The sequence below is a fragment of the Atractosteus spatula genome, chromosome 22 (genome assembly GCF_055471065.1).
Source record: "Atractosteus spatula isolate fAtrSpa1 chromosome 22, fAtrSpa1.hap1, whole genome shotgun sequence".
NCBI classification, from domain to species: domain Eukaryota; kingdom Metazoa; phylum Chordata; class Actinopteri; order Semionotiformes; family Lepisosteidae; genus Atractosteus; species Atractosteus spatula.
This window is the reverse complement of record NC_142727.1, coordinates 17,626,444-17,651,462: the sequence shown is the minus strand read 5'-3', so window position 1 is coordinate 17,651,462 and position 25,019 is coordinate 17,626,444. Positions and strand designations below refer to the sequence as shown.

The window sequence follows — 25,019 nt, the reverse complement described above, 5'->3', positions numbered from 1 at the left end:
AGAGAAGGGCAGCCATCGCAATCGGCTGAAGTGCAATTCACCACATTGCGCATCAAAGCAAAGATACAGCTTCAGAAAACTCTGATTTAAACAACTGTTCTGGCAAACACTCCTGCCTTTAACTTGTTGTCAATGTTCTGTTAATTATGAACTAAGACCCTGATTTGGGAGGAACTATTTTCTAAACACAGCAAAAAGAAAGGATCTGAAATATAACACGATGAGAAACACTCCCTCCCGTAGTGAGATACTGGACTGGAGACCAATAACGCAGGAAGCAGGCGATACTGCAGAGCTCTTCAGGAGCAGGGGCTGTGTGCAGGCGCCACTCCACATCGTGAGGCCGGGCTGCAGTGACTGCCCCTCCCCCCAGGGGTCAGCGTGCTCCTCCATTCTCCTGCCTCCCCTCGAGCAAGCTCAAATGAAAAGAGCACAGACGGCATTTGGGTCTTATTTTGACAGATTTTTTTTTCTTTTTCACCTCAAGGCTTCTATTAAAACACAGTTATACAGAACAGTTGAAAACAATCACAAATTGCATCTTATTTACAGCTCCTATTTCATATTTATAATATATATATATTTTTATCAATATATGCATGACCTGGTCCCCCCCAGACAGGCTCTTCGAAGACCAATCTCAGGATTAGCTGAGGAATCTGGCCGCTGGGCTCTAGTACAGAGCCCCCGACGAACCATACCCAGCTTCACCTGTGCTGCTTTCACAGATCCAGCCAATTATGTCACACGAAATCCCAGAGTGAGGACTCAACCTTGACAATTAACCTTGAAATGCCTGAATCTAGGATAACAGGTTGCATATATATACAAAATCCCTTGCACAACAGTGTGGTAGCCAGAAAAAAAAAGAAGAAAAACAAATTTGATCGACTTCCCTTCTCCGCCCCTATGGATCTGTGAAATATACATATTTTACAACTATAAAAAGAAACCGTCACAATCATTTAACTCAGGTGTTCTCCTCTGGTCTCTCTCAGACAGCCGGAACTGCTCAGATCTTCAAGCCCAGAAGAGGTGGCCCCAATTCTGAAATGCTTGTTGTTGGTTTTTTTTAAAAAAGCTTTTTATTCAAAAATGAAATTAACATTCTCCGTGATGACAGCAGCGCTGCGAGAGGACTCCGGCGACGGCAGTACGGAGACGAGCACGACGAAGGGCGGCTCAGAAGGGCAGGTTGGCCATGCTGCCGGGGCCGTACCCCAGGGGGCTGTCCAGCGACATGCCCCGCTGCCGCAGGCTCTGGGGGCCCAGCAGGCCCGCCTGGGGGTGCGGGGGGCCCATCAGGGGCCCCTGCTGGGCGTAGAGGTCGGCAGGCAGGGGCGCGCCGCGCTGCTTGGGCTGCATCACCATCAGGCCGTGCTGGTGCTGCTGGGGGGGCAGCACGGCGGGGTGGGGGCCGTGGTGCAGCTGCTGCTGGGCGCCGGGGGGCGGCCCCATGGCTGTCCTGCCCATCAGGTGCCCCGGCGGGGCGCACATGCTGGCCCGGGCCCTTAGCCCTGCGTGGGCGTGGGCGTGGGCGTGGGCGTGGGGAGGCAGCGGCTGCTCGGCCATCATGCTCTGCAGGCTGGCCAGGTGGGGGTTGGACGGCTCGGCCCGGGGGAAGTACTGCAGGGTGCCGCTGGGCTTGTCCGCGGGGATGATGCGCGACAGGTCGAACTCCGGGATGCCGGTGGCCGAGGGCCGGATCACCTCGCTCAGGTCCGGGCCCTCGCCCAGGGGGGCGGGCGCGTGCCCCAGGCCCTTGCCCAGCAGGTGCAGCTGGTGGTGATGGGCCAGGGCGTCCTCGGGCGCGGGCGCGGGCGGGTATGGCGGAGCCTGCAGGCGCGGGTAGCCGGCCAGCTGGTTGTGCGGCAGCATGGGGGACACGCTGCAGGGAGCCCCGCCGCCGCCCGGCACGCTCATGGGGCTGGGGGGGTGCAGCAGGGAGCCTGCAGGGTCGTGGGACAGCGGGGGCTGGCCCGGCAGGACCGCGCCCATGGGACTCTGGGAGCCAAGGTGCATCTGGGAGGGCTGGTGGTTCCCCACGCCTCCTGCTGGAGAGAAGAAGAGACGGTGAGGGGAGCCGCTCACTCACGGCCGACCCCACACAGGCGCCAGTGTTAAGGAGAGGAGGCGGGGGGGATTTCTGGTAAGAACCGGACCCACACGCCTCCGTAGTGCCAGTCTGGAACAGGCCTGGTGCCCGGGACGCGAGGAGGGGGCAGGGAGGAGACAGCCGTACTGGCGCCAGCCAGCCACACAGAGCGTGGACCTGAACCGGCCCGACCCAAACTGCAACACCAGCAGCCTGCTGCTCTCCAGAGGTGTGAACCACACAGGGGCCCACAGCCGAGCAGCGCCCTGGCGATAACAGGAACCGCTGTCTGGGACTCCAGGACCTGTGACGTGATGGACAGACACGCTCTGCATACCGTACACTCAAAACACAAAACACTCTGCAAACCATTTAAACACTGAAGACTAACACTGAAAGTACGTTCTGCCTGCTTGGAGAGATGCCTTTCTACAGCTGAGAGGCTCTACAGACTCTACAGTCCTGGCTGAAGGAGACTATGAGTCATTCGATCCAAGAACTCAAGACCTTGAAAAGTATTGACTAAACCCATGGACAGCCGTAGGACAGTCGCCAAAAAAGACTGAAGAAAAACCCCAGCTCACCCCTCTTTTCTCTCGGTCGAAATGGATGTGCCGACTGACTGCCTGTAGGGCTGTCTGTAGGGAGTATGCAGCAGGAAGTGGCAAAGGTTAATCTTTCAGCAATTCAAGTTTAATTGCTTTCCTGCTTTTTACAACAGAATGTTAGTGTGGCTTTCTGTGCAGCTGGAGTGCAGGGCAGGTAAACGTCACACACTGAACAAACCAGCCAACTGCTGCGCTCCTCTGGTACAGGGCTGTGCGGGAGGAGTCTGTCTGCTCTTCCTCACCCTCCCCTGTGTGCGGTCACAGGGTTAGTGACTGAGTGGCTGGCTCATGGTGTGAGGCAGCAGAAAAAAACACACATTGGGTGGGTTTAACACAAAATAAACGGCTGTTCTAAATGTGAAAAAATGAGCAGTCCAAGGGCGTCACCTCTCGTTTGTAGCCTCTCTTACACTTCTAGTGGCAAAACACACACCTGCCATGCTGACAGCGGCCAGCAGGGGGCGATCCGGCATCATCTCGTCATCGGAGGTGGCGATGGTCTTGATGGCGTCGTGGTAGAGGGGCGTGTTGCTGGGCATGGCATACTTGGACATCTGCGACATGATGAGGGACAGGGGGTTCTGAGAAGGTGGGGCGTCCGGGGAGGAGGTGAAAGGCATGCTGGGGTTGCTGAGGGGAGTGGAGTTGGAGCTCCGCGGAGGAAGCGGCGGGCCTGCGGACGGACACCGGGGAGGACAGAGCAGGACGCGGGAGACACCAGAGGGCAGGGAGCAGAGACAGAAGGGAGGAAAGAGACCAGAGGAAACAAAGTAAATCTGATCAGTGGGAGGACTCGCCACGACGTGGACAGCTTTAAAACTCTTCTCACAGAGGCAACGCCAACGTTACTCCAGGAGCTCCAGGAGCTCGGTCCTGTCCGCAGCGCAGGCGGCGAGATGCCCCAGCCGCGGCGCCGCGCCCCAGAACCTTCCTGAGCAGTGCGTCCTCACCTGTGTCCACGCCGCTGCCCCCAGCCTTGCCTCCCGGCGGCCCTCCGGGGCTGGGCAGGGTGGTCTTCGGGGAGGCGGCCCAGCTGGGGGACGCCACGGGCACGGATGGCGATTTCAGGCGCCCGGGGGACCCCGAAGGAGAGAGCACCCCCAGAGAGGAGGGGCCCACCACCTGCGGCGACTTCAGGGAGGGCGTCCCGGCGCTCGGCGTGGTCGGGGGCGGGGGCGGGGGGCCGGCGAGCTGGGGCGACTTCAGGCCCGGGGCGGAGGGGGAGGGCGCCTGGCTGACGGAGGGGGACTTGAGGTGGTGGGGCGGCGCCACGCTGGGGGACCCCATGGGGTTCATGCTGACGGAGAGGTCGGAAGGCCGGCGGGGCCCGAGGCCGGGGCCCCTGCCGGCCGGGTTCAGGGGCAGGTGGCTGAGCCGGGACGTCCCGCCCAGGGGAGAGACACCCTGCTCAGGGCCAAACAGGTCCGGGCCCGCGTCCTGGGGGAGGTACCCGGAGAAGGGCCCCTGGCCGGGGTAGGGCAGGGCCTTGCCGCCGCCCCCCGGCCCGTTCTGGGCGGCCCGGAGCCGGGACACCTCCTCGGGCCCCAGCATCAGCTTCTGGGCCGTCGGCTGCTGGCCGCCCGGCTGCAGGCTCAGGCTCATGTTGACGTTCATGCTCATGCTCAGCCCGCCGCCCAGCGGGGAGCCTGCCATGTCCCCCGCAGGCCCTCCGCCGGGGGACCCCAGCAGGGCTCGGGAGCCCGCAAACTCCATGGGGTCGCCCCGCGGGTACCCCCCCCCACCTCCCGCCGGGGCCTGCTTGCCCAACCTCTCCGGCCTCTTCTCCAGCAGCAGGCGCTCGGGGTCCCCAGCCAGGTGCTGGGGGGGCCCCGGGGCCTGGTAGCACCCCTGGAAAGGCAGCCCCGAGCCCACGCTGAGGGGCGCATCCTCCAGCCAGCCCGGCCGGGGGGGCCTCTGAAGCCCCACGCTGTCCATGGGCAGCACTGCGCCCGGGTACGCGCCGGGAGGGCCCCTCTGCATGGACCCCAGGAAGCGCTGCCCCCGGGGCCCCTCCTGGGGCCCCTCCATCAGCCGCCCCTGGCCCCCGGCCCCCGGCCCGGGCCACTGAGGCTCCCCGGGCTTGCTGTGGTAGGGCGGGGGGGGCCCCCGCGTGACGAGCCCGGCCTCCGGCATCATCCTGGGGTGGGCGTGGGCGTGGGCGTGCGGGGGCACGTCCTGCTGCCGGCGCTTCTCCTGGAAGTACTCCTCCTGCAGCCTGCGCCAGGCCGCCTGCTCGGGGGTCAGCCCGTCCGGCCCCAGCAGCGGCTCCTCGTACCTGCGGCCGGGGCCCTGGGCGGGCAGGCCGCCGTTGCTGGTGCCCGCGCCCTCGCCGGGCTGGTGGCTCTTCCCGCCGCTCGGCCCGCCGCGCAGCAGCAGCCTCTCGATGTCCCGCAGCGTCTGCAGCGAGCGCTCGCGGTGCTCCAGCTGCTCCTTCGACAGCCCGTCCGCCGCGCCGCCCAGCCCGGGGCCCGGGGGAGCCGTGGCGCTGGGCAGGGGGGACCCCCCGGGCACCCCAGCTCCGGGCCCCGGGTTGGCGGACGCCACGGCGCCGCCGCCAGGTCGCGTCACCGCCTCACCCTCTTCGGGGGGTCCTGCTGAGGACGGCGTCCCCCCCGGGTGTAGGTGGGCCCCCACACCTGCGCCAGCGGAGGCTGGCCGGGGGGTGCCGCTCTGCGATTTCGGGGTGCCGCCCGGAGGGGTGCCGCCCGAGCTCAGCTGCTCGGACAGGCCAGGTAGCTTCGTCCCCGGATGGGGGCCCTGAGGGGAAGAGGGAGAGGAAAGACGGGATAAATCCTTCACTGCCGGGCTCATCTCTCACAAAACCAAACAGCAGAGCGGCTTCTCGTCATCTGTTCACAAGTGACAATCGTTCTTGTGATACCAGCCTGACTCTCAACCATGAACCCTGTGACCGCACACAGGGGAGAGAGGAAGAGCAGACAGACTCCTCCCCCACGGCCCCGGACCGGAGGAGCAGTGCTGATTGGAGGAGAGGCGTCCCTCCCCCACAGCCACGTACCGGAGGAGCAGTGCTGATTGGAGGAGAGGCGTCCCTCCCCCACAGCCCTGGCCTGGAGGAGCAGTGCTGATTGGAGGAGAGGCGTCCCTCCCCCACAGCCCCGGACCGGTGGAGCAGTGCTGATTGGAGGAGAGACGTCCCTCCCCCACAGCCCCGGACCGGAGGAGCAGTGCTGATTGGAGGAGAGGTGTGTCCGTGTCCCTCACTGACAGCGCAGGCAACCAGGAGGCCACGGGAGAGGACTGTGTCTCTCTGCTCCGTCTCTGCCACCCCAGTGAGCTGGTGACTTGGCCCAGGTTCAAACCCGTGATCACAGCACTTAGCTCGCTGGTTCCTGTTGATTTCTGCTTTTTTAAGACCAAATGAGCAAGGGGAGAAAGAGCCATCTGCCTGGGCCTCCCCTGGGCGAGGACAGGACACCCAGAAGCCACCGAGAGGCAAAAGACACGCAACTGCACGCTCTCTCCGGGCGCCTGGTTGAGTTCCTCTTCAGGACATCGAGCAAAAATAGAAAGAGGAACACAACTAAAACTGTGAAATAATCTATTCACTGTCAGACAAAAGCAGCCACCCACGCAGTCTGCGTGAGGAGCACACCTGCAGACCGACTGCTGCACACAGCGCCGAGCGCGTCTGCAAACCCGTCTCCTGCTGCGTTAAACAGGGCCCCCCGCTCCCCGAGCTCTCGCGGTCTCCAGGGCCTCAGGGCGTTAGGTGTTGCAAACCGACACCTTGGCGTTGCAGAGCTCATCAGCTTTTAACACTTCGCATCAGTAACAGAGGTGTGAAGGAAGACACTCTGACAGCTGTTAAATAGCAACTCACTCCATGCCACTAGGTCAGGCTAATGACTCAGTCCTCGCTCTGGTACTGTTTAATAATAATAATAATAATAATAATAATAATAATAATAACATCACTTTATTAACACTTTACAATTTCTTGCATTAGGAATTATCTTTTCGCAGACCCAAGCTTGCTCTCCATGAGGCACACAGATAGGGAGAGAGCCTGGGGTCAGAGTGCAGGGTCTGCCATTGTACGGCGCCCCTGGAGCAGTTGGGGTTAAGGGCCTTGCTCAGGGGCCCCACGGAGTAGGATTCCTCTGCCGGCTGCAGGATTTGAACCGGCAACCTTCCAGCCACAGATCCTGAGCCACAGAGCCACCGCTCCGCCCCCAGAGGTTTACTGTGCAGTAATATTGAACACCGGTGTTCGTCGGGTTACTGAGCAGCATGTCCGGGCAAGATGGCAGCTCTGGCCTGTACCACATGTCCCAGAATGCTGTGGGGGGCATGCCATCTCGGTCACCTGACCGGTTGGCAGAGGACGAAAGGTGTGGAGCTCCGAGTCTGTGTTTTACTGAGAGCGAGCGACACAGGAAGATATTTAGTACCTCAAAGAGGAGCTCAAGAGGTCCCCTTTCGCCTGTGTAACTGTTGTAAGGACTCCCCTCACTGACCTGGTCCAGTTTGGCCCGCGGGACGTTCTGCTGGTGAAAGACGAGGATGGAGTCTGCGTGCCCGTGGACCACTGCCTCTGCCGCCCTGGAGGAGCAGGGAAGCATTAGGAGTAAGAGAAGCAGCCTGCAGCCATCTCACCCTGCAGCTCCCAGCTGGCCGCCCACTGGAGCCCAGCAGTGAGAGCCTGGCCAGTACCTGGAGGGGAGACTCCTGGGAGAGCTGAGGCTGCTGCTGGGAGAGGTGCCAGCAGGGGGCGCTCACCCTGGGGTCTGTGTGGGTCCTAATGCCCCAGTACAGTGACGGGGCGTTATACTGTGAAAGGCCTCCTAATACCCCCCGTCTCTGAACTGGCCTCATCACTCTGTTCTCCTCCCCACTGAGAGCTGGTGTGTGGGGAGCGGACTGGAGCATCATCCAGGTGGGGGTACACACTGGTGGGGGTGGAGGGGATCCCCGTGACCTGTAAAGAGCTCTGAGTGGAGGGTCCAGAAAAGAGCTATAGATCTGTAAGGAGTTATTATTATTACTTCTAACAATAAAGTGACAATAAAGGTGTGTGACGTGCTGTTAACTGTGTGTTTTGGAGCTGTGTGAGGTGTGCAGCTGCTGGGGTGAAGGAGGGTGCGATTGCCGAGGCTGTCCAAGACACAGTAAGGGGAGTTGGGCTCGTAAGATTGTGGGGGTCCTGCTGTACCCTACGCTGTTGCTATGGTGAGAGGTGGAGCCTGTGCGTTGCCTGGTTGCCGTGGCGAGAGTTCGTGTGTGCCGTTGCCATGGAGAAGGGGACTGACCTGTTGGCCAGGCTGGTCGTGAAGACGTACACCACCTGCTGCAGAGGCTTGGGGGCGGAGCCCAGCTCGGGGTGCAGCCCCGCCCCCAGGCCGTGCCCAGCCGAGGACGAACCGGATTCACTGAGGGGGCCCAGGGGGGAGGGGCCAGGGCGGGGCTGGGCGGGGCCTGCCAGTGAGCGCTCCCCTGAGAGAGACAGAGAGGCAGAGGGGACATGTTAGACATGCACACACACACAGAAAGCCTCTGCCGTCATCTCAGATTAGAAGCACAAATCTGCAGGGCTAGGAAAACAAGCGCTCGCCCTCTGCTACACACACAGCTCATCGTCCTGGGCGGCAGGCAGTTCATTCTGCTTTTCTGTTCGTGTTGTCCGTTCCGCAGCTGAGCTGGGTCTGCAGCAGCTGCCCAGACCCCGCGCACGTCTGCAGGAGGTTCAATACAGCCGCGCCTGCCTGCTTGTTTCTACTTTATAAAGCAGGATTCTCTAACACACACACGAGTTTCATTTCTAGGTCTTTGATGTGGCGAGGGCTGGTGTGTCCCACGTCATACACAGTAATTTGGGGTGCTTCTTGCAGGACTCTTTCAGACAAAAATAATAGAAAAGTGGGTAAAATCGGAAAACTGGGATTACAGGATAATTGGGAAAACAGCACTTTTATAGGACTAGAGTAAAACTGTGGCAATGTGTTTCTAGGCAGTGGAATTCAATTCTCCAGTGCCAGCCTTGCAACAGCTGGCGTGCACTTGCACCCAGTCTGCCCACTAGGTGGCGCCCCAACACAAAAACTGGAAAGCACCGAGACGAGAGCGGCTGGAAAAACAGTCACCACTCACGTTCCTCTTTTTTTCCCTCCCCAAACAAAAGTGGAATTTCCAATGATTTCACCCATTTCACCCTCACCATTGCACCCTCAGCTGATCCGGGCTCTTCCCCAGGATCCCAGGAGCTGCTGTACGCCAGCCAGGGCACCCAGAACACCCTCCTGCCCTCCTCCTGCCCGCAGAGCCGACGGCAGGACAGGGCAGCACGCTCACGCCCGGGGGAGCCAAGCAGGAGGGCACGAGAGAGCACAGCGGAGCGAGCCGACACACCTGCACAGTGTCGGGCTCCGCTGTGGATTCATCAGAACACCCAGGGCTGGGCTGGAGTGGGCTGGGCTGGACTGGGCTGGAGTGTAGTGGACTGGGCTGGAGTGGGCTAGACTGGACTGGACTGGAGTGGAGTGGACTGGGCTAGACTGGACTGGACTGGACTGGAGTGGAGTGGAGTGGACTGGGCTGGAGTGGGGTAGACTGGACTGGAGTGGAGTGGAGTGGACTGGGCTGGGCTGGGCTGGAGTGGGCTAGACTGGACTGGACTGGAATGGAGTGGACTGGGCTGGGCTGGAGTGGAGTGGACTGGGCTGGAGTGGGCTAGACTGGACTGGAGTGGAGTGGAGTGGACTGGGCTGGGCTGGAGTGGGCTAGACTGGACTGGAGTGGACTGGGCTGGAGTGGGCTAGACTGGACTGGAGTGGAGTGGAGTGGACTGGGCTGGGCTGGGCTGGAGTGGGCTAGACTGGACTGGACTGGAATGGAGTGGACTGGGCTGGGCTGGAGTGGAGTGGACTGGGCTGGAGTGGGCTAGACTGGACTGGACTGGAATGGAGTGGACTGGGCTGGGCTGGGCTGGAGTGGGGAGTGGGAAATCCTCACCCTGCTGCCTCTGTGCCCCCCCAGGTCTTTGCCAGCCCCCCACTACCTGGGAAGAATGAAAAGCTTCCTGACCTTGCTGAGGAATTTTCTCATGCCTCCCCGCTAGGAGGCACTGTGGGCTCACCCAGCAGCTCACAAGCTAAACCTGCTTCCACTGCCTCTTCACTCCTCCGGTCAACGAGGCCGCTGGGTCTCCTCTCCTCTGGCCACCACTCGAGAGTAGTGCACAGATCCAGGCCTGGGGGACACTGGGTCTCCTCTCCTCTGGCCACCACTCGAGAGTAGTGCACAGATCCAGGCCTGGGGGGCACTGGGTCTCCTCTCCTCTGGCCACCACTCGAGAGTAGTGCACAGATCCAGGCCTGGGGGGCACTGGGTCTCCTCTCCTCTGGCCACCACTCGAGAGTAGTGCACAGATCCAGGCCTGGGGGACACTGGGTCTCCTCTCCTCTGGCCACCACTCGAGAGTAGTGCACAGATCCAGGCCTGGGGGGCGCTGGGTCTCCTCTCCTCTGGCCACCACTCGAGAGTAGTGCACAGATCCAGGCCTGGGGGCGCTGTGTCTGCAGGGGCTTTTTTCCACCTCTGCTCCTAACTGAGCTGATCATGAGCTCAATCAGGCCAGTTTAACACTCTTCTAAGGTCTTCAGCTGTTGAGACCTAGAAGTCCTGTCTTTCAGTCCACGAGCACTGCAGATACACACTGGTGCTTTAACCCCTCTGCCTGTCACATGTCCTGAGAGCAGCTCTATCCTGGGTGTGTTTCCAGGACTGTCAAAAACCACTGTTTTTTAATACAGGTCGTTTTACGACTTTAGCAAGAAACGTTTGACGAGCTAATCGATAATTCTACTATAAAAGGGGCCACGTGCACAGAAGACCGGCACTTAAACAGTGTGAATGTTTCGGTAACTGCCCGACCTTCCCAGCGTGCACTCACGGTGGGCGGCAGCAGGCGGCTTGTCGTCGTCGTCAGTGTCAGCCCCCGAGCACCACTCGTCCCCGCTGTACGGCTGCTTCTTCTCCAGGACACAGCGGCGCTTGGTGCGCAGCACGCCCTCTGCTGGACATGACGGAAAGCACATCAGGAACATCCCCCACATGTAACCGCATCCTCCCTTTCCACATCACCTGGAACACCTGGCCTGACCAGAGGCTGGGAGCTTCACCCATTAAACTAAAGGCATCTCGGATCATTTACCTCAGGGATAGACACGTCTTTTTATCCACTGAAAAAGGAGCGATTATCCTTATATTTCATTCGTATGTCTCTGTCTTAACTTGAATTGTCACTGTCTTACTAGTTTTGAAAGGTGAAGAATGGGTTTTAAATTGTCAAGCATGTTTTATACAGGTGAAAAAAACCAAATAACCCCCAAAATATACAAAATAAATATTTTCTTACACAAATGGAAAGTGTCCATGATAAAACACACACGATCACTCCAGCTGCTGTCACCCCAGACTCAGATCTTAGGCTGGTGTTCAGAAATTCATTATTGCTTTACACTGAGCTGTGTGTTAATTAAGCCCCTCACTTCAATTCAATTTAATTTGATTCTAGCTTGTAAAAATCTGGAAATTTTCATCTGTAACTTGAAATGCACAACTGTTAAAAAGCACAGTGAGATAGCAGTTTAATTAAGTAGGTAATTAGGTCAGATTCTGGGATTGAGAATTTGGAATGAATCCAAGCAGACACCATGGAGCTCAGGAAGGAGCTCTGGGTCCATTCAGGCTGGTTTCTTTCGCAATGGTTCTGGAGGACAGCCCCACGGGTGGACAGATCCCCTGGAGGACAGCCCCACCGGTGGACAGATCCCCTGGTGCACAGCCCCACTGGTGCACAGCCCCACGGCCTCTCCACCTAAACAAGCCTCTCCAGTGTCACAGAAGGAGGCGTTCCAGCGTGTGACTCAGGACGGGCGTGCACAACGTCCCAGGGAATTTGGGGTGAAGGTATTGTGCTACTTGAACGAGGCCCGGATTCTGGTGAAAGCGTTCAGAGGGAGTGGGGGAGACGGGGGCCGGTTCCTGTAGCTCTCGACCTCAGTGTGGGGCACTGGGGGAAAGACAAGGGGCAGAGAAGATTTCTACTGCAGCCAACGCTTCCAGGGGGCTGTTTCTGAACCTGAGTCTTGCTTGTCCAGGTAAGAAAGTTGGCGTTTCTCCTTCTTCTTTTACTTCTGCTCTCTGCGGTTTCGGCAGCCCTGGGCAGGGAGATTTCCGGAGGACTGGCACTGAGCTTGGTTTCTGTTTGCTCAGTCCTGGAGGCAGAGTGAGGCAGGAGGGCAGATAAGTGGCAAACCTGCGAGAACCTCCCCCCTCCTGTCAGACTGTGTGTGTGTGTGTAATACTCTGTCCGTGTGTGTAATGCTCTGTGTGTGTGTGTAATGCTCTGTGTGACTCTGTGTGTGACTGTGTGTGTGTGTGTAATGCTCTGTGTGTGTGTGTGTAGAGTACATGTGCGCAGGACGAGGGGGTGGGTGAACGAAACTGCAGGAAACCCAGAATGACTCAGTTGTGCAAAGATCAGTCACTCCCCCCCTCAGCACGCATACAACCGGCAAACAAACCCCTTCTCATTCCTGAGCGGGCGACTCACCCAGCCCCAGCGACAGGCTTACCGAAAACAGCCTGCAGCAGAGTCACCCTCGCCCCCCCCGGACCCCCCCAGACACCCGAGCTGCTGCAGGATCTTCCTCAGGGGCGTGAGGAGGGAGCGCAGCACAGCGAGAGAAGCCCAGCCAGAGGGGCAGTGAGCTGGGAGAACTGACACTTCCTTTCATCACAGGATGGGGTCAGGGGTCAGGGGTCAGCGGGGATAGGGATTTCTGGGGGCCCTGGCAGAGCAGCAGGGAGCAGAGATCCTGCAAAGGCCAAGAGTCTCAGACTTCGCCTCTTCGTCTCTACAGCCCCGTCCCCTCTCCTCTCCGCGCCTGGAGAAGACCCCTCAGCCCAGACGTTGCCTGTCCTCGCTCACCGGCTGACCCCGCAGGGACAGACTCTGCAGGCGGAGGTTGTTCCTGCCCGCGCTCCTGTGCCTACCTTTGGCGTCGGGTTCGAGGGCGGGAGTGAGGGCGTCCCGCTGCTCCCCGGAGTCCGCCGACACGCTCCTCTCCCGCTTGGCCTTGCCCTTCGTGGGCCCCCCCAGGGCCACGCCTGCCTGCCCCGCGCTCTTCAGCCCAGAGCTGCCCGGGGAGATCTGATTGGCCTTGGCAGCATGGCTCCCCGCCCCCACGCCCTTTGACCCCAGGCTGCAGGCGGAGCCCGGCTGCTGGTTTACATTCTGGAGCTGGGATTGGGCAGTGCTGTTCACTTGCTTGCCATGATTGGTTAGTTTATTGTCCGGGTGCATTTGATTGGCTGGGGTTTGGGGAGGCGGGGATTGGGGGGGCAGGCAGGATTTCACCTGAGTCTGCGGCGTCGGTGAAAGATTCTGTCGTTACCTGGGGAGGGAAAGGGAAAGAGACACCAAATGAGTAGAGGGAGGCTATTACAAGCTATAACCAGCATTCAAAGTTTGAGTCAAAGCGAAATCAAAAGAAAAACAACATTAATTTTTCATTTATTTCACATAAAATCCCTTCTCCTGAGACCCAGGGAGCTTGGCATTGAAAACAGGTTCAGAAGAGCTGCTGCCTGTAAACATCAAGAGGGTCTGGTCTCCTCACAGAGTGCAGGTCCCAGGCCAGGGAGCAGCTGGGCTTCGCTACACGGGCGTCCGAGTGACCGGCAGGCTCCTGTGCCTCTTGACATTGCCTGCCCCAAGTCCGGGGGGGGGGGGTCTGCCCCCCGCCCAGTGCAAAGCCAGGTTTACCAGAAGCGGCAGGCCTGGGGACTCTCCGGGAGCTGACGAGCTCGACACCCCCCCCGCCACACGGGAAAGCCCCACACTCTGCCCCCGCCGAGCTGCCGAGCCTCACTTCCCCTCTCGCTGGCGGCACCGCAGCCCCGTGCGCTCCGTGGCTCTCGGGCCCCTGGGGACCACTCCTCCTGCCCAGCTCTGACCACTACTTGGTCAGAATGTCTAGAATTTAACAATAATAAGATAAACATCTCTGGAAAAGAACTGAGGATTCACAAATGCCACGTCACATCCAGTGGGTTTCAGCACAGAGAGAGTGAGACGGAAAACGTGGTACAGATCGCATTTGCTTTAACAACAACAGGAGGAGCCCTAGCTTGTGACAGGAGTGACTGACCACACGCTGTCCACAGAGATCACCCCACTGAGCTCACTCCAGCCGCTGGCCCAGCGTGTCCAGAGATGATGTGCTCATGCGATTGTCCACAGTGGCCTCTGGGAACTGGGAGGAACCTGCAGTCTCCAGAACCTCATCGGCACAACGGGCCTGAGCCTCTTCCAGCTCTGGTCCAGGTGCCATCCGGTCAGGAATCGGACCAAGGTTCTGGGTGGGTCTACGCATTTGGACTCTACTCAGCATCTAGTCCATTATTATCCACTTCAGCCGGAGAGAGGTCATGACTGACAGCGTGCTGCTATCTGTCACGAGCCATGAGAGAGATTTGAGTTTGCTCACTAAAGAAGAGATTTCCCACCTGTCAAAGTTAGGGCATGTTTTTCTGAGCGATGAACCTCTCAGACCACGGATAAGTACTGCAGCAGACTCACCTGGGACCTGTCCTCACACAGACACACAGCGGACATGCAGCCAGGGGCGGCCGACCCAGAGAAGCATACTGCCTGCCAGTCCAGCTCACTGACCGCACTCGAGCCTGTGGACAGAAGCACAGTTAGATACTGCTGAGCAACCTGCTGGCCACATAGCACACCTGCTGTTAAAACTCCTGACACAGCAACAGTGTGCTGATACTGGAGCTGACACACTGACACACTGGCAGTGTACTGATACTGGAGCTGACACACTGACAGTGTACTGATACTGGAGCTGACACACTGACACACTGACAGTGTGCTGACACTGGAGCTGACACACTGACAGTGTACTGACACTGGAGCTGACACACTGACACACTGACAGTGTGCTGACACACTGACACACTGGCAGTGTACTGATACTGGAGCTGACACACTGACAGTGTACTGACACTGGAGCTGACACACTGGCAGTGTACTGATACTGGAGCTGACACACTAACAGTGTACTGACACTGGAGCTGACACACTGACACACTGACAGTGTGCGGACACTGGAGCTGACACACTGACACACTGACAGTGTGCTGACACACTGACACACTGACAGTGTGCTGACACTGGAGCTGACACACTGACAGTGTACTGATACTGGAGCTGACACACTGGCAGTGTACTGACACTGGAGCTGACACACTGGCAGTGTACTGATACTGGAGCTGACACACTGACAGTGTACTGACACTGGAGCTGACACACTGACAGTGTGCTGACACTGGAGCTGACACAGTGTACTGATACTGGAGCCGACATGGTGACAGTGTACTGATACTGGAGCTGACACACTGACACACTGACAGAGTACTGATACTGGAGCTGACACAGTGTACTGATACTGGAGCCGACATGGTGACAGTACTGCACTATCCTTGTGTAGGTAGTGAACCTGCAATGGACCACATCTCATCTGAACGGTGTTTTGAGTTTATTTCTTTGTTTTATGCTGGTAATGAGTCACCATTGACTTTCTTGGCTACTGTCTTTCAAGGCCTTCACACAGTGGGCTGTCCTTGGCTCAGCATGTTTCCTTTTGTGCACTGAACTGCAGTCGAGAACAAACACTAATACAAAATGTGCTTCAGATAATTATAATCTTACATCAGACTGTCCCTTTAAAATGAAGGACGTCCTTTCTTTGTGTGCACACACACTGCGAGAGAAAACTGAATTCCCCGATCCAGCAGAGCCAGGATTGTGTTTCCAGGAAGAGCACGGCGCTGTCGGGGGGCTTGCACCCCAAGACAGCGTCCCCCATCTCTTCAGGAGAGAGACACCGGAGAGACTTGCCCCTCCCCTCAGGCTGCCCACCTCTCACATCAGACCGGATGCAGGACAGGTGCATCGTCAGGCATCATCTGCTCATAAACTAATCATTATGTATTAGTTAATACTTCACTGCTAAAAGCTGCGCCTCTGACAAGTCACTGTGTTGACTCCTGACCGCACAGGCGTGTGTAAAACCCCACCCCTGCTCCAGATGCAGTCGTTTATGTAGGACCTTACTGCAGTCGACTCAGGGTCTCTGAAAACTACAGCCTTCACCGCCCTCACCCCCGCTGCTGTCTGAAGAAGTACAGCACGACAGCCCTGCAGCCCGTCTGTTACTGACGGCTGAGCACAGCAGGGAAGTGTCCCCAGACAGAAATGAGCCTTCCTGGTCCTTGGCCACCCACATCACTCCTGGGCGAGACGCCAGTCCATCACAGGGCGCACAACACAGGGACATGTCGGAGACTGCGGTTACCCTATCCGCAGGGTGCTCGGGGCATCTCGAAGCAAACTGGAGCACCTGCAGAAAACCCACACAAACACAGGGAGAACACGTGTGCTCCACACAGAGGGTGTTCCAGGGGCCGAATCAAACCCAGCTGCCGTGAGCTGTGAGCGCACCTTCCTCTCTTCACCAGTTCTGAGTTCACCTGAACACCCTGGGCGAATGGTGGATTACTCACGCTACCTGAACACTAACGGATGCTTTCGACCTTTCACACGCACCCAGGGGGCGAACCTGCGCGTTGCCACTTGCAGCCGGAGAGCGTTTCCGGCGTTCCCGCCAGTCGTTGTGTTAGCTAGCGGATGTGGACACAGGAGCGAACGCTGCAACAGCCTGCTCTTCACCTCCTCACTGAGCACCGGCGAAGCAGACCGCGGCTCGACGCGTCCTCACACGCCCTCCCTCGGCCACTCTGGGAGCAGCCACACTTTGCTCCAGAAATCCAGATTTAGAAGTGAATTCACATCTGTGAAACTGGAACCGCACAGCGGAGTGAGAATTACACCAGTAAGAGACAGCGCCAGTAAAGGGCGTGGCTTGAGAACAGACCAACACTGGCCACCGTTACGGTCCTGAACTGACTCGACCGAGGGTTTGCACAGACTCAAAACCAGAACCTTCTTACTCCAGACCTCAGAGACCTCGCGCAGACGGGCGAAATCAACGCCAGCATGCGCTCAACCACCTCTCTTGAGCAATGCTGTGGCAGTGTTCAGGTGAGACTGGAGTGTCTCAAAATCAGTGTTCAGGTGGCAGTCTCTGGGTGTCAGTATCTCGGTGCCAGTGTTCAGGTGGCAGTGTCGCTGTGTCAGTGTCTTGGTGGCCGTGTTCAGATGGTAGTCTCTGGGTGTCAGTATCTCGGTGCCAGTGTTCAGGGGTCTCAGAGCTGCTGGAAGGCGGCAGCACAGACAGGGTTAACAGGTGCCTGCAGCTGAAGAGTGCACTGGGCCTGTGAGGGGCGTCTCGGGTGCAGGAGTGGGCAGGTGTGACTGTCTGAGTCACTGTGAGTCAGCTGCACTTCTTCTGAACACATACCTTCCTGAATCACAAGCAGGGAAGAAGTCCTTTCTCACTTGAAGCGTCCCAATTGCTCAAAAAAACGTGTTTTTGGTCCAGATTAAAAAATATCTTAGATTAGTTTGCAGTTTGTGATGCCTGTGAGTATAGCTATGGATTCAATCTGCTCCTGGATCTGTCTGTACCTGTGTCCACTTGAGCCATACGAAGACCTTTATGCACTAAGCAGAAATCGCAAACCAAGAAAAGCTGCAATGCAATCAACTTTTTTACCTGAACATTTGGAGCAACTTTAAAACAAGGGCGAAATATTATGCTCGTTAGGCATTCTGGCCAACAGCACCAACAGGTCATGGATTTCTAATCCGAGAGTTTTAGCAGCTCCTCTTCCGATGGGAAAAGCGATCGACTGGAGCTTTGTGGAAGGACAGAAGCAGTACAGGTTTTACTCCAGGTGAGCGTACTTTCCCCAGAGGAGGATTGGGAGAAACGAGGGTTTCTGCTGTCTGTGAGGAGACGAAAACACACAAAGTGTCTTCTGCTGCTGAGACATCACTGGCGGAGTCACAGCCCTGCCGCCTTGAGACCTTGTGAGCCCGGATCCAAGCTTGTCCCAGACTTCTCCCCGCCTCCCTCTCTGATCTGCCCTCCCCCTCTTTCTTCAGGTGAAGCGAGCCTCATACCTGGCAGCAATGAGTCACCGACAGGCCGCGTCTGGAAAACCCGACACACACAGCTGCTGAGCACAGCGATGTAGGGGAAACTGTGGGCTCGTCGCCGCTGTGAGAAAGCTCAGCATGTGGAGGAAACACACACACAACAGAAACGCCACCAGCTTCAAAACCACACTCAAGACAGAGCTGTTTTTTACAGACAGCCAAGACTGTAACGACCAGTGAAGGTAACACTGTCATGTCCTGTTGTGTTTGGATAAGTACTGTTGTGTTTTAGGCTGTATGTGATACAAGTAAAAACACACAACATACTAGTGCTGCTTGACTTTTGCCCCTTTGGTGTAAACAGACATTGGCGAAGCTCTTGAGGAGAGAGGACCGCTGGGTCCAGGGAGTTCTTGTGAGCTGGGCTGAGCGAAGATTTCTCACACCAGTCTAGATGTCCTGCTTCAGATCTGCTCTCCCTGACTCGTGTGCAGCAGACAGCTCCAGTGAGACTCCTCTGGGACTGCTTGGAGCCAGAGGAGAACAGGTCAGTCTGAGTGTGATCGGAACCATCTGGGACTGAACGAGCCCGTCTGGGATTGATCGAGCCCGTCTGGGTCTGATCGAGCCCGTCTGGGACTGACCGAGCCCGTCTGGGTCTGATCGAGCCCGTCTGGGATTGATCGAGCCCGTCTGGGACTGACCGAGCCCGTCTGGGTCTGATCGAGCCCGTCTGGGACTGATTGAGCCAGAGGAAAAGGCTGCAGGAGCTGTGCAGGGAGAGAGCGCAGCCCTCTCTGGACTCCCCCAGTAAATCACACAGCCGGCTGTATTTTTAGAGCCGGTCAGTATTTATAGCCAGTGTCTCCTGGGAACACGCGGGGGAAGAAAGGAATATTCCCAGGCTCCACCTCTCTCCACAGAGGACGACCTGAAAGTGGGCTACAGCAGAGGGAGTCAAGCACAGATTCCTGGCACAGGACACCCAGCCGCGACCCAGCCACGACCCAGCAGGACCCAGCAGGACCCAGCAGGACCCAGCAGGACCCAGCAGGACCCAGCCATGACCAGCAGCAGCAAGGTAGCAGCACCGAGCCGAGCGCCCACCTCCAAGAAAACATGTGCACTGGGGTTGGGCAGGTGAGTTTCATACAGATGACAAGAGCCAGAGGGCGGCACAGTGGTGCAGTGCTGCGTTTACTCTTCTCAGCCTCACACTGCCTCCCACAGCCTCCCACTGCCTCCCTCTCTCAGCTCTAGTCACAGCCTTACACTGCCTCCCTCTCTCAGCTCTAGTCACAGCCTCACACTGCCTCTCTCTCTCAGCTCTAGTCACAGCCTCACACTGCCTCCCTCTCTCAGCTCTAATCACAGCCTCACACTGCCTCCGTCTCTCAGCTCTAGTCACAGCCTCACACTGCCTCCGTCTCTCAGCTCTTATCAGCCTCACACTGCCTCCGTCTCTCAGCTCTAGTCACAGCCTCACACTGCCTCCCTCTCCCAGCCTCAGCGTCTCAGCTCTGACCCTTGGGTCTCTCACAATGCAGCAGGCTGCTTCTCGATGTCTCATGACTCTTTAATGCCTCGTCTCAGAAGCGGGCCTGTAACCGGAGCCCTGCAGCTCTCAGATCGCCACGCCAGATAAGCGCAGCTCCGTCAGCAGCGCGTTACACCTGTGTGCCCTGGGCCTTCCGCAGGTGAGCCAGGCCAGTCGGCCACTGGGACGGGCGCAGAGGTCCTGCCTGAGCCCCGCCCTCTGTCCCGGGAGAGGTCCGCTCTCCTGCAGGACAGAGCGGGCTGGGCCCTGGGCTCCCTCTCATCTCTCCTGACACACCTGCACTGAGCGCACCGCTCCAGCCTCACCCAGCACTCTGCGGTCCGGTGTTTCCGCGGTGTGCCACGCCACTGCCTCTGCTACTCCCTCGCCCTGCCAGAAAGCCAGAGTGCAACCATCACCACCCCTCACACAGTTTAGTTCTTGTCAGCAGAAACACTGAAATACGGGGGCGTGCACAGCTCCCTGTACATTCTTCTTCATTAGCAGGTTTAAATATACTGCGCTGGAAAACATCACACTCAAAATGTGAACAGTGATGGTAGCTTTCAAGACTCTGCTTCAGCGCCTTTAAGGAAACCACTGTTGTTGGTAGTGTAGACACACACACCGCTGCCTTCCCGGTGGACAACAGACTAGCACCTCACTTCTCTTGTAGTAACATTCCCGGTCGCGGCTACAGGACGCGTCTCTGCCCTGCCCTGAACCACACCTTCTGGGCGAAAGCTCGGGAGGAAACGCGAGGAGCTGTTATTAGTGAATGCAGAGAAGACGAAGCGAGGGCTTGCCCCGCACGGGCCTGAGAGGACTCTCCCACGCCACTCGCGACCGCGGCAGGAAACGGAAAATTAACTATCCTGTGGGGCCTGCAGCACACGCTGTTACTGGAGCGGCTGACGCGATGGCTCTCGGCCGTGTCTTGCGTGCCGGCACCTATTCTGTTATTATTCTGGACTCGATCCATGAACCCTCCGCAAGTTGAAAGGGAATAAGTACAACTTCACTGGAAGAGACCTGCACAGCACGTCGTTTCGACATTCACAGCCCTCACACACTTCCTTATTCCTGTGCGCATGCACCAGCCGACAGCCCCGCACGCACATTAATTACCGCACACATCCCCGCAGCGCCTGTGGTGTTTCCTGGCGTGCTGAAGGCCTTGGGGGAAGGCGTTGGGGGTTTACTGTGACAGCGAGGGGCTTCATCGCGAGCAAACTGCTCGTTTTCTGTTCCTGCGCGTCTGGTCAACTATATATTGTAAGCTACCTAAGTGAACAGGCACGACAGTGGAAAAGCTTGCAAGAGACAGCGTATTTGAACTGTTCTGCAGAACAATCCGTGGTTATTATATTTCAATTCAACTTTCAATTCAATTCAGGAGAATTGTAGTTTAATATTTGTAGTTTAACACGGTGTAGCACTGTCTTGATCGCAGTAACCCCCCTAGTGCCGGGATTGGAGCTTTTACGCTTCCTGAAATAAGCACAACGTGAACCTCTGGGGGCTGTGGCTGACAGTTCCATGGTGAATTCAGTAGTCGCTATACTTTGCTTCGTATACTAAGCCTCCCACCTCCGACAGGCTGCTAGCGTGCTCTCAGAGAAACCTGCCGGGAGTGGGCGTGTCTGAACCTGTACAGCGCAGCGATTGGACGACCCCGCAGCCTGTCATGCGCCCCAAGGATTCTCATAGGCCCACCACCTCGGCCGTTCCCGCCCCCGCGTCTCTCGCTCACACAGTCGCCCTCGGAACGCAGCTGAAATTAATCTGAACTGAGGGACGCTGGACGGGCGAGGTGGTGATGAAGACATCAGCCGGCGTGAGGAGCTCACTGCTCGGAGGGCGAATATCGGCTTGAACGCCTCCTGGCGCAGATGCCATATGAAGCTCGGATCTCCTGCTCTCTGGTGTCGGTGTGTACATGTACATACTGCTTGCTGATGTGCAGAAGAAGCTCATGACAGCTACTGAAACCGCTTGAAAAGCACAGGAGACACAAACACCTCCAGGAAGTCTGAGTGCGTCTGGGTCCCATAACAGCTTGTACCCCCTCTCCCTCTCCAGAGCCCACTGTACCTCCTCTCCCTCTCCCTCTCCAGAGCCCACTGTACCTCCTCTCCCTCTCCCTCTCCAGAGCCCACTGTACCTCCTCTCCCTCTCCCTCCAGAGCCCTCTGTACCTCCTCTCCCTCTCCCTCTCCAGAGCCCACTGTACCTCCTCTCCCTCTCCCTCCAGAGCCCTCTGTACCTCCTCTCCCTCTCCCTCCAGAGCCCTCTGTACCTCCTCTCCCTCCAGAGCCCACTGTACCCCCTCTCCCTCTCCAGAGCCCACTGTACCTCCTCTCCCTCTCCCTCCAGAGCCCTCTGTACCTCCTCTCCCTCTCCCTCCAGAGCCCTCTGTACCTCCTCTCCCTCCAGAGCCCACTGTACCTCCTCTCCTTCTCCAGAGCCCACTGTACCCCCTCTCCCTCTCCCTCCAGAGCCCTCTGTACCTCCTCTCCCTCTCCAGAGCCCACTGTACCCCCTCTCCCTCTCCAGAGCCCACTGTACCTCCTCTCCCTCTCCCTCCAGAGCCCTCTGTACCTCCTCTCCCTCTCCCTCCAGAGCCCTCTGTACCTCCTCTCCCTCTCCAGAGCCCACTGTACCTTCTCTCCCTCTCCCTCCAGAGCCCTCTGTACCCCCTCTCCCTCTCCAGAGCCCTCTGTACCTCCTCTCCCTCTCCCTCCAGAGCCACTGTATCCCCTCTCCCTCTCCAGAGCCCTCTGTACCTCCTCTCCCTCTCCAGAGCCCACTGTACCCCCTCTCCCTCTCCCTCCAGAGCCCTCTGTACCTCCTCTCCCTCTCCCTCCAGAGCCCTCTGTACCTCCTCTCCCTCTCCAGAGCCCTCTGTACCTCCTCTCCCTCTCCCTCCAGAGCCCACTGTACCTCCTCTCCCTCTCCAGAGCCCACTGTACCCCCTCTCCCTCCAGAGCCCACTGTACCTCCTCTCCCTCTCCAGAGCCCACTGTACCCCCTCTCCCTCTCCCTCCAGAGCCCACTGTACCCCCTCTCCCTCTCCCTCCAGAGCCCACTGTACCTCCTCTCCCTCTCCCTCCAGAGCCCACTGTACCTCCTCTCCCTCTCCAGAGCCCACTGTACCCCCTCTCCCTCTCCAGAGCCCTCTGTACCTCCTCTCCCTCTCCCTCCAGAGCCCACTGTACCTCCTCTCCCTCTCCAGAGCCCACTGTACCCCCTCTCCCTCCAGAGCCCACTGTACCTCCTCTCCCTCTCCAGAGCCCACTGTACCTCCTCTCCCTCCAGAGCCCACTGTACCTCCTCTCCCTCTCCCTCCAGAGCCCACTGTACCCCCTCTCCCTCTCCCTCCAGAGCCCACTGTACCTCCTCTCCCTCTCCCTCCAGAGCCCACTGTACCTCCTCTCCCTCTCCAGAGCCCACTGTACCTCCTCTCCCTCTCCCTCCAGAGCCCACTGTACCCCCTCTCCCTCTCCCTCCAGAGCCCACTGTACCTCCTCTCCCTCTCCCTCCAGAGCCCACTGTACCTCCTCTCCCTCTCCAGAGCCCACTGTACCCCCTCTCCCTCTCCCTCCAGAGCCCACTGTACCTCCTCTCCCTCTCCCTCCAGAGCCCACTGTACCTGCTCGCCCGTCACCTAATCCGAATTAGACCCCAGCGGTCAGGCTGCTGAGCGGAGCTCGGTCTGTACTCTAGACCCCTCCAGTCCGATGCTGCCTGTCCCGTAGCTGTTAGGAGCCGCGCAGCGCCCCGCCGGGACCCCGGATCGGAGGCACATTCCTGAACTCTCCGCTGCCCGGCCACGCACGGTGCAGGACCGGCTCGTCAGGGGGAACAAACACCGCCGCTCTTGCGCCTCTAGTCCGTTCCTAATGGGGTTTTCTACTTGCCAGTTAAGCGACAGTAAAAACAAAATCCTTTGCCTCGGACGCTTGTATTTAAATATGGCAGCGCAAAACTATAACCCCTCATAACAGCCTTGCAGCGCCTCGGAGCGGAGCGGAGCAGCGGCGCGGAGCAGCACGAAGGCAGCAAGAGAGCCGGGAGAGGAGCTGGCGTCCCTCGGACAGGCCCCGCTGCAGTGTGCGGCGAGCTGCTCGCCCCCGGCCGCTCAGGCGGTGTCGCCCTCACCTCATTCCGCCGTGAGAAGAAGGGAGGCCGCTGTCAGCGGGCACGGGCAGCCGACAGACCCCGCGGATCCCCCGGTGCTGTGGCGGCGGCACCGGCCGGCTCTCACGCCCAGCGCCCCGCCGCTCGGGCCGGGCGGATCGCGCAGGGGAAGGCGGTGCCGGGCGGCCGGCGCTGGAGCTCGCTGCTCGGGGAGGAAGACGAGTCCCGGCGGCGAAGGCAGCTTCTCATGGCCCCTCTACGGGAGCCGAGCGCGGAGAGAGGAGTCCATCGCGGCCACCCCGCACGCAGACACACGCACACACACACACACGCAGATCACTGAAGTCACCGCCTGGCTGACACACAGCACAGGCGAGCCCCTCTTCCTGCTTCGCAGTCTCTCGCCTTGCAGTGCTGTGCGAGTCCGGGACAGGCTGGCACCGAAGACGCGCCCCAGATTCCCTTTCAGCTGTTTGTTTTTTATTTTTTGTTATTGTTGGTGGCTACCGTGACAGCTCTTTTTAAAAAACGCAGCCTTGTTTCCATTTTTTTTCTTTATTTATTCCCGTCTCCTTGCGCCGCCGTGTGCTCGATCGCGGGGCTGTGTGTAGCGCGGCGCTCCCGCTGTCGTGCGCGTTTGAAGTTTCGGAGGGGAAGGCGACGAGTGACGGGGAGGGTCGGGGCGCTCCGTGTCCCCGGTGAGACGGCAATGCCCGGCCGGATCTTGTCGAAGCACAGCCCGGCTTCTCCCCCCGAGGCGGGATGATCATTTCGGGACAAGAGAACCGCTCGCTTCGCCCGCGTCAGAAGGAGACCTCCTCCGGCCCGGCGCCGCCGCACACGGCCTGGAAACAGAGGACCGCTGTACCGTCCCCCGCGAGTGCTGGGCGGTCTGCGCAGCCAGGGGACCCTCACGGAAGCCGAGGGGCATAGCGCCGCGGGGGCTTGCACTTTGTGCGGGAAAGGCCAGAGAGCGGGTTGTCATCGTCACCGTCAGCTAACCGCTGGTCCTCAACCTGTCTGCGGGCTAGCTTCTGCTCGTGGCACGTGCTTATTCGCAGCTGAGAGCACGCAACGTCTCTACACAGAGGGTGGCGGGAGTGTGGAACAAGCTCCCCAGCCATGTGGTTGAAGCCGGTACTTTTGCAGGCTGGTGGCCGTGGGTCCGCGGGGGGCAACACCACACAGGGCCTGTGTCCACCTCGTTGATTGTATTTTAACTCATACACTCCAATTTAATAGCATTTCCTTCCACACCGTTTGCTCTGTTATTTCCACTGGCAAAGAAAGCTCATCCTGTAAAGCCAAGCCATGACATCAGAACAAGCACAGGTTCACAGGCAGGTTTTTACACTGCTCTCACCAGGTCCTGTTACTGATGGCTGGGGTGTGGTCAGTGCAGGTCCCCCTGGGACCCTCCACCCCAGAAACCTCCAGCTGCACGCCTGGCAACACGAGGAGAGCGTGCAAACTCCACACAGACAGCAACCGCAAGCCAGAATCGAACCTGGGCCCTGAAACTGTGAGGCATTAACCC

General features: G+C 58.6%; 1 protein-coding gene across 5 annotated transcripts; it reads right to left on the bottom strand.

Annotated features, from left to right (window-relative positions):
- Window positions 1-442: 442 nt before the first annotated feature.
- bcl9l (bcl9 like) lies at window positions 443-24,750 on the bottom strand. Of its 5 annotated transcripts, XM_088940086.1 has the most exons (10): window positions 23,504-24,750; window positions 19,670-19,733; window positions 14,312-14,415; window positions 12,724-13,124; window positions 10,616-10,738; window positions 7,977-8,160; window positions 7,185-7,269; window positions 3,654-5,460; window positions 3,137-3,376; window positions 443-2,054 (listed from the first exon to the last, which is right to left on the bottom strand). In XM_088940086.1, the coding sequence occupies exons 4-10, from the start codon at window positions 13,031-13,033 to the stop codon at window positions 1,183-1,185; spliced, it is 3,621 nt and encodes a 1,206-aa protein (XP_088796212.1). In that variant the 5' UTR covers window positions 13,034-13,124; window positions 14,312-14,415; window positions 19,670-19,733; window positions 23,504-24,750; the 3' UTR covers window positions 443-1,182. The 5 variants fall into 5 exon arrangements, with proteins under 5 accessions (XP_088796212.1, XP_088796213.1, XP_088796211.1 ...); XM_088940087.1 differs by lacking the exon at window positions 19,670-19,733 and having other exon boundaries at window positions 14,239-14,415; XM_088940085.1 differs by lacking the exon at window positions 19,670-19,733.
- Window positions 24,751-25,019: the final 269 nt, after the last annotated feature.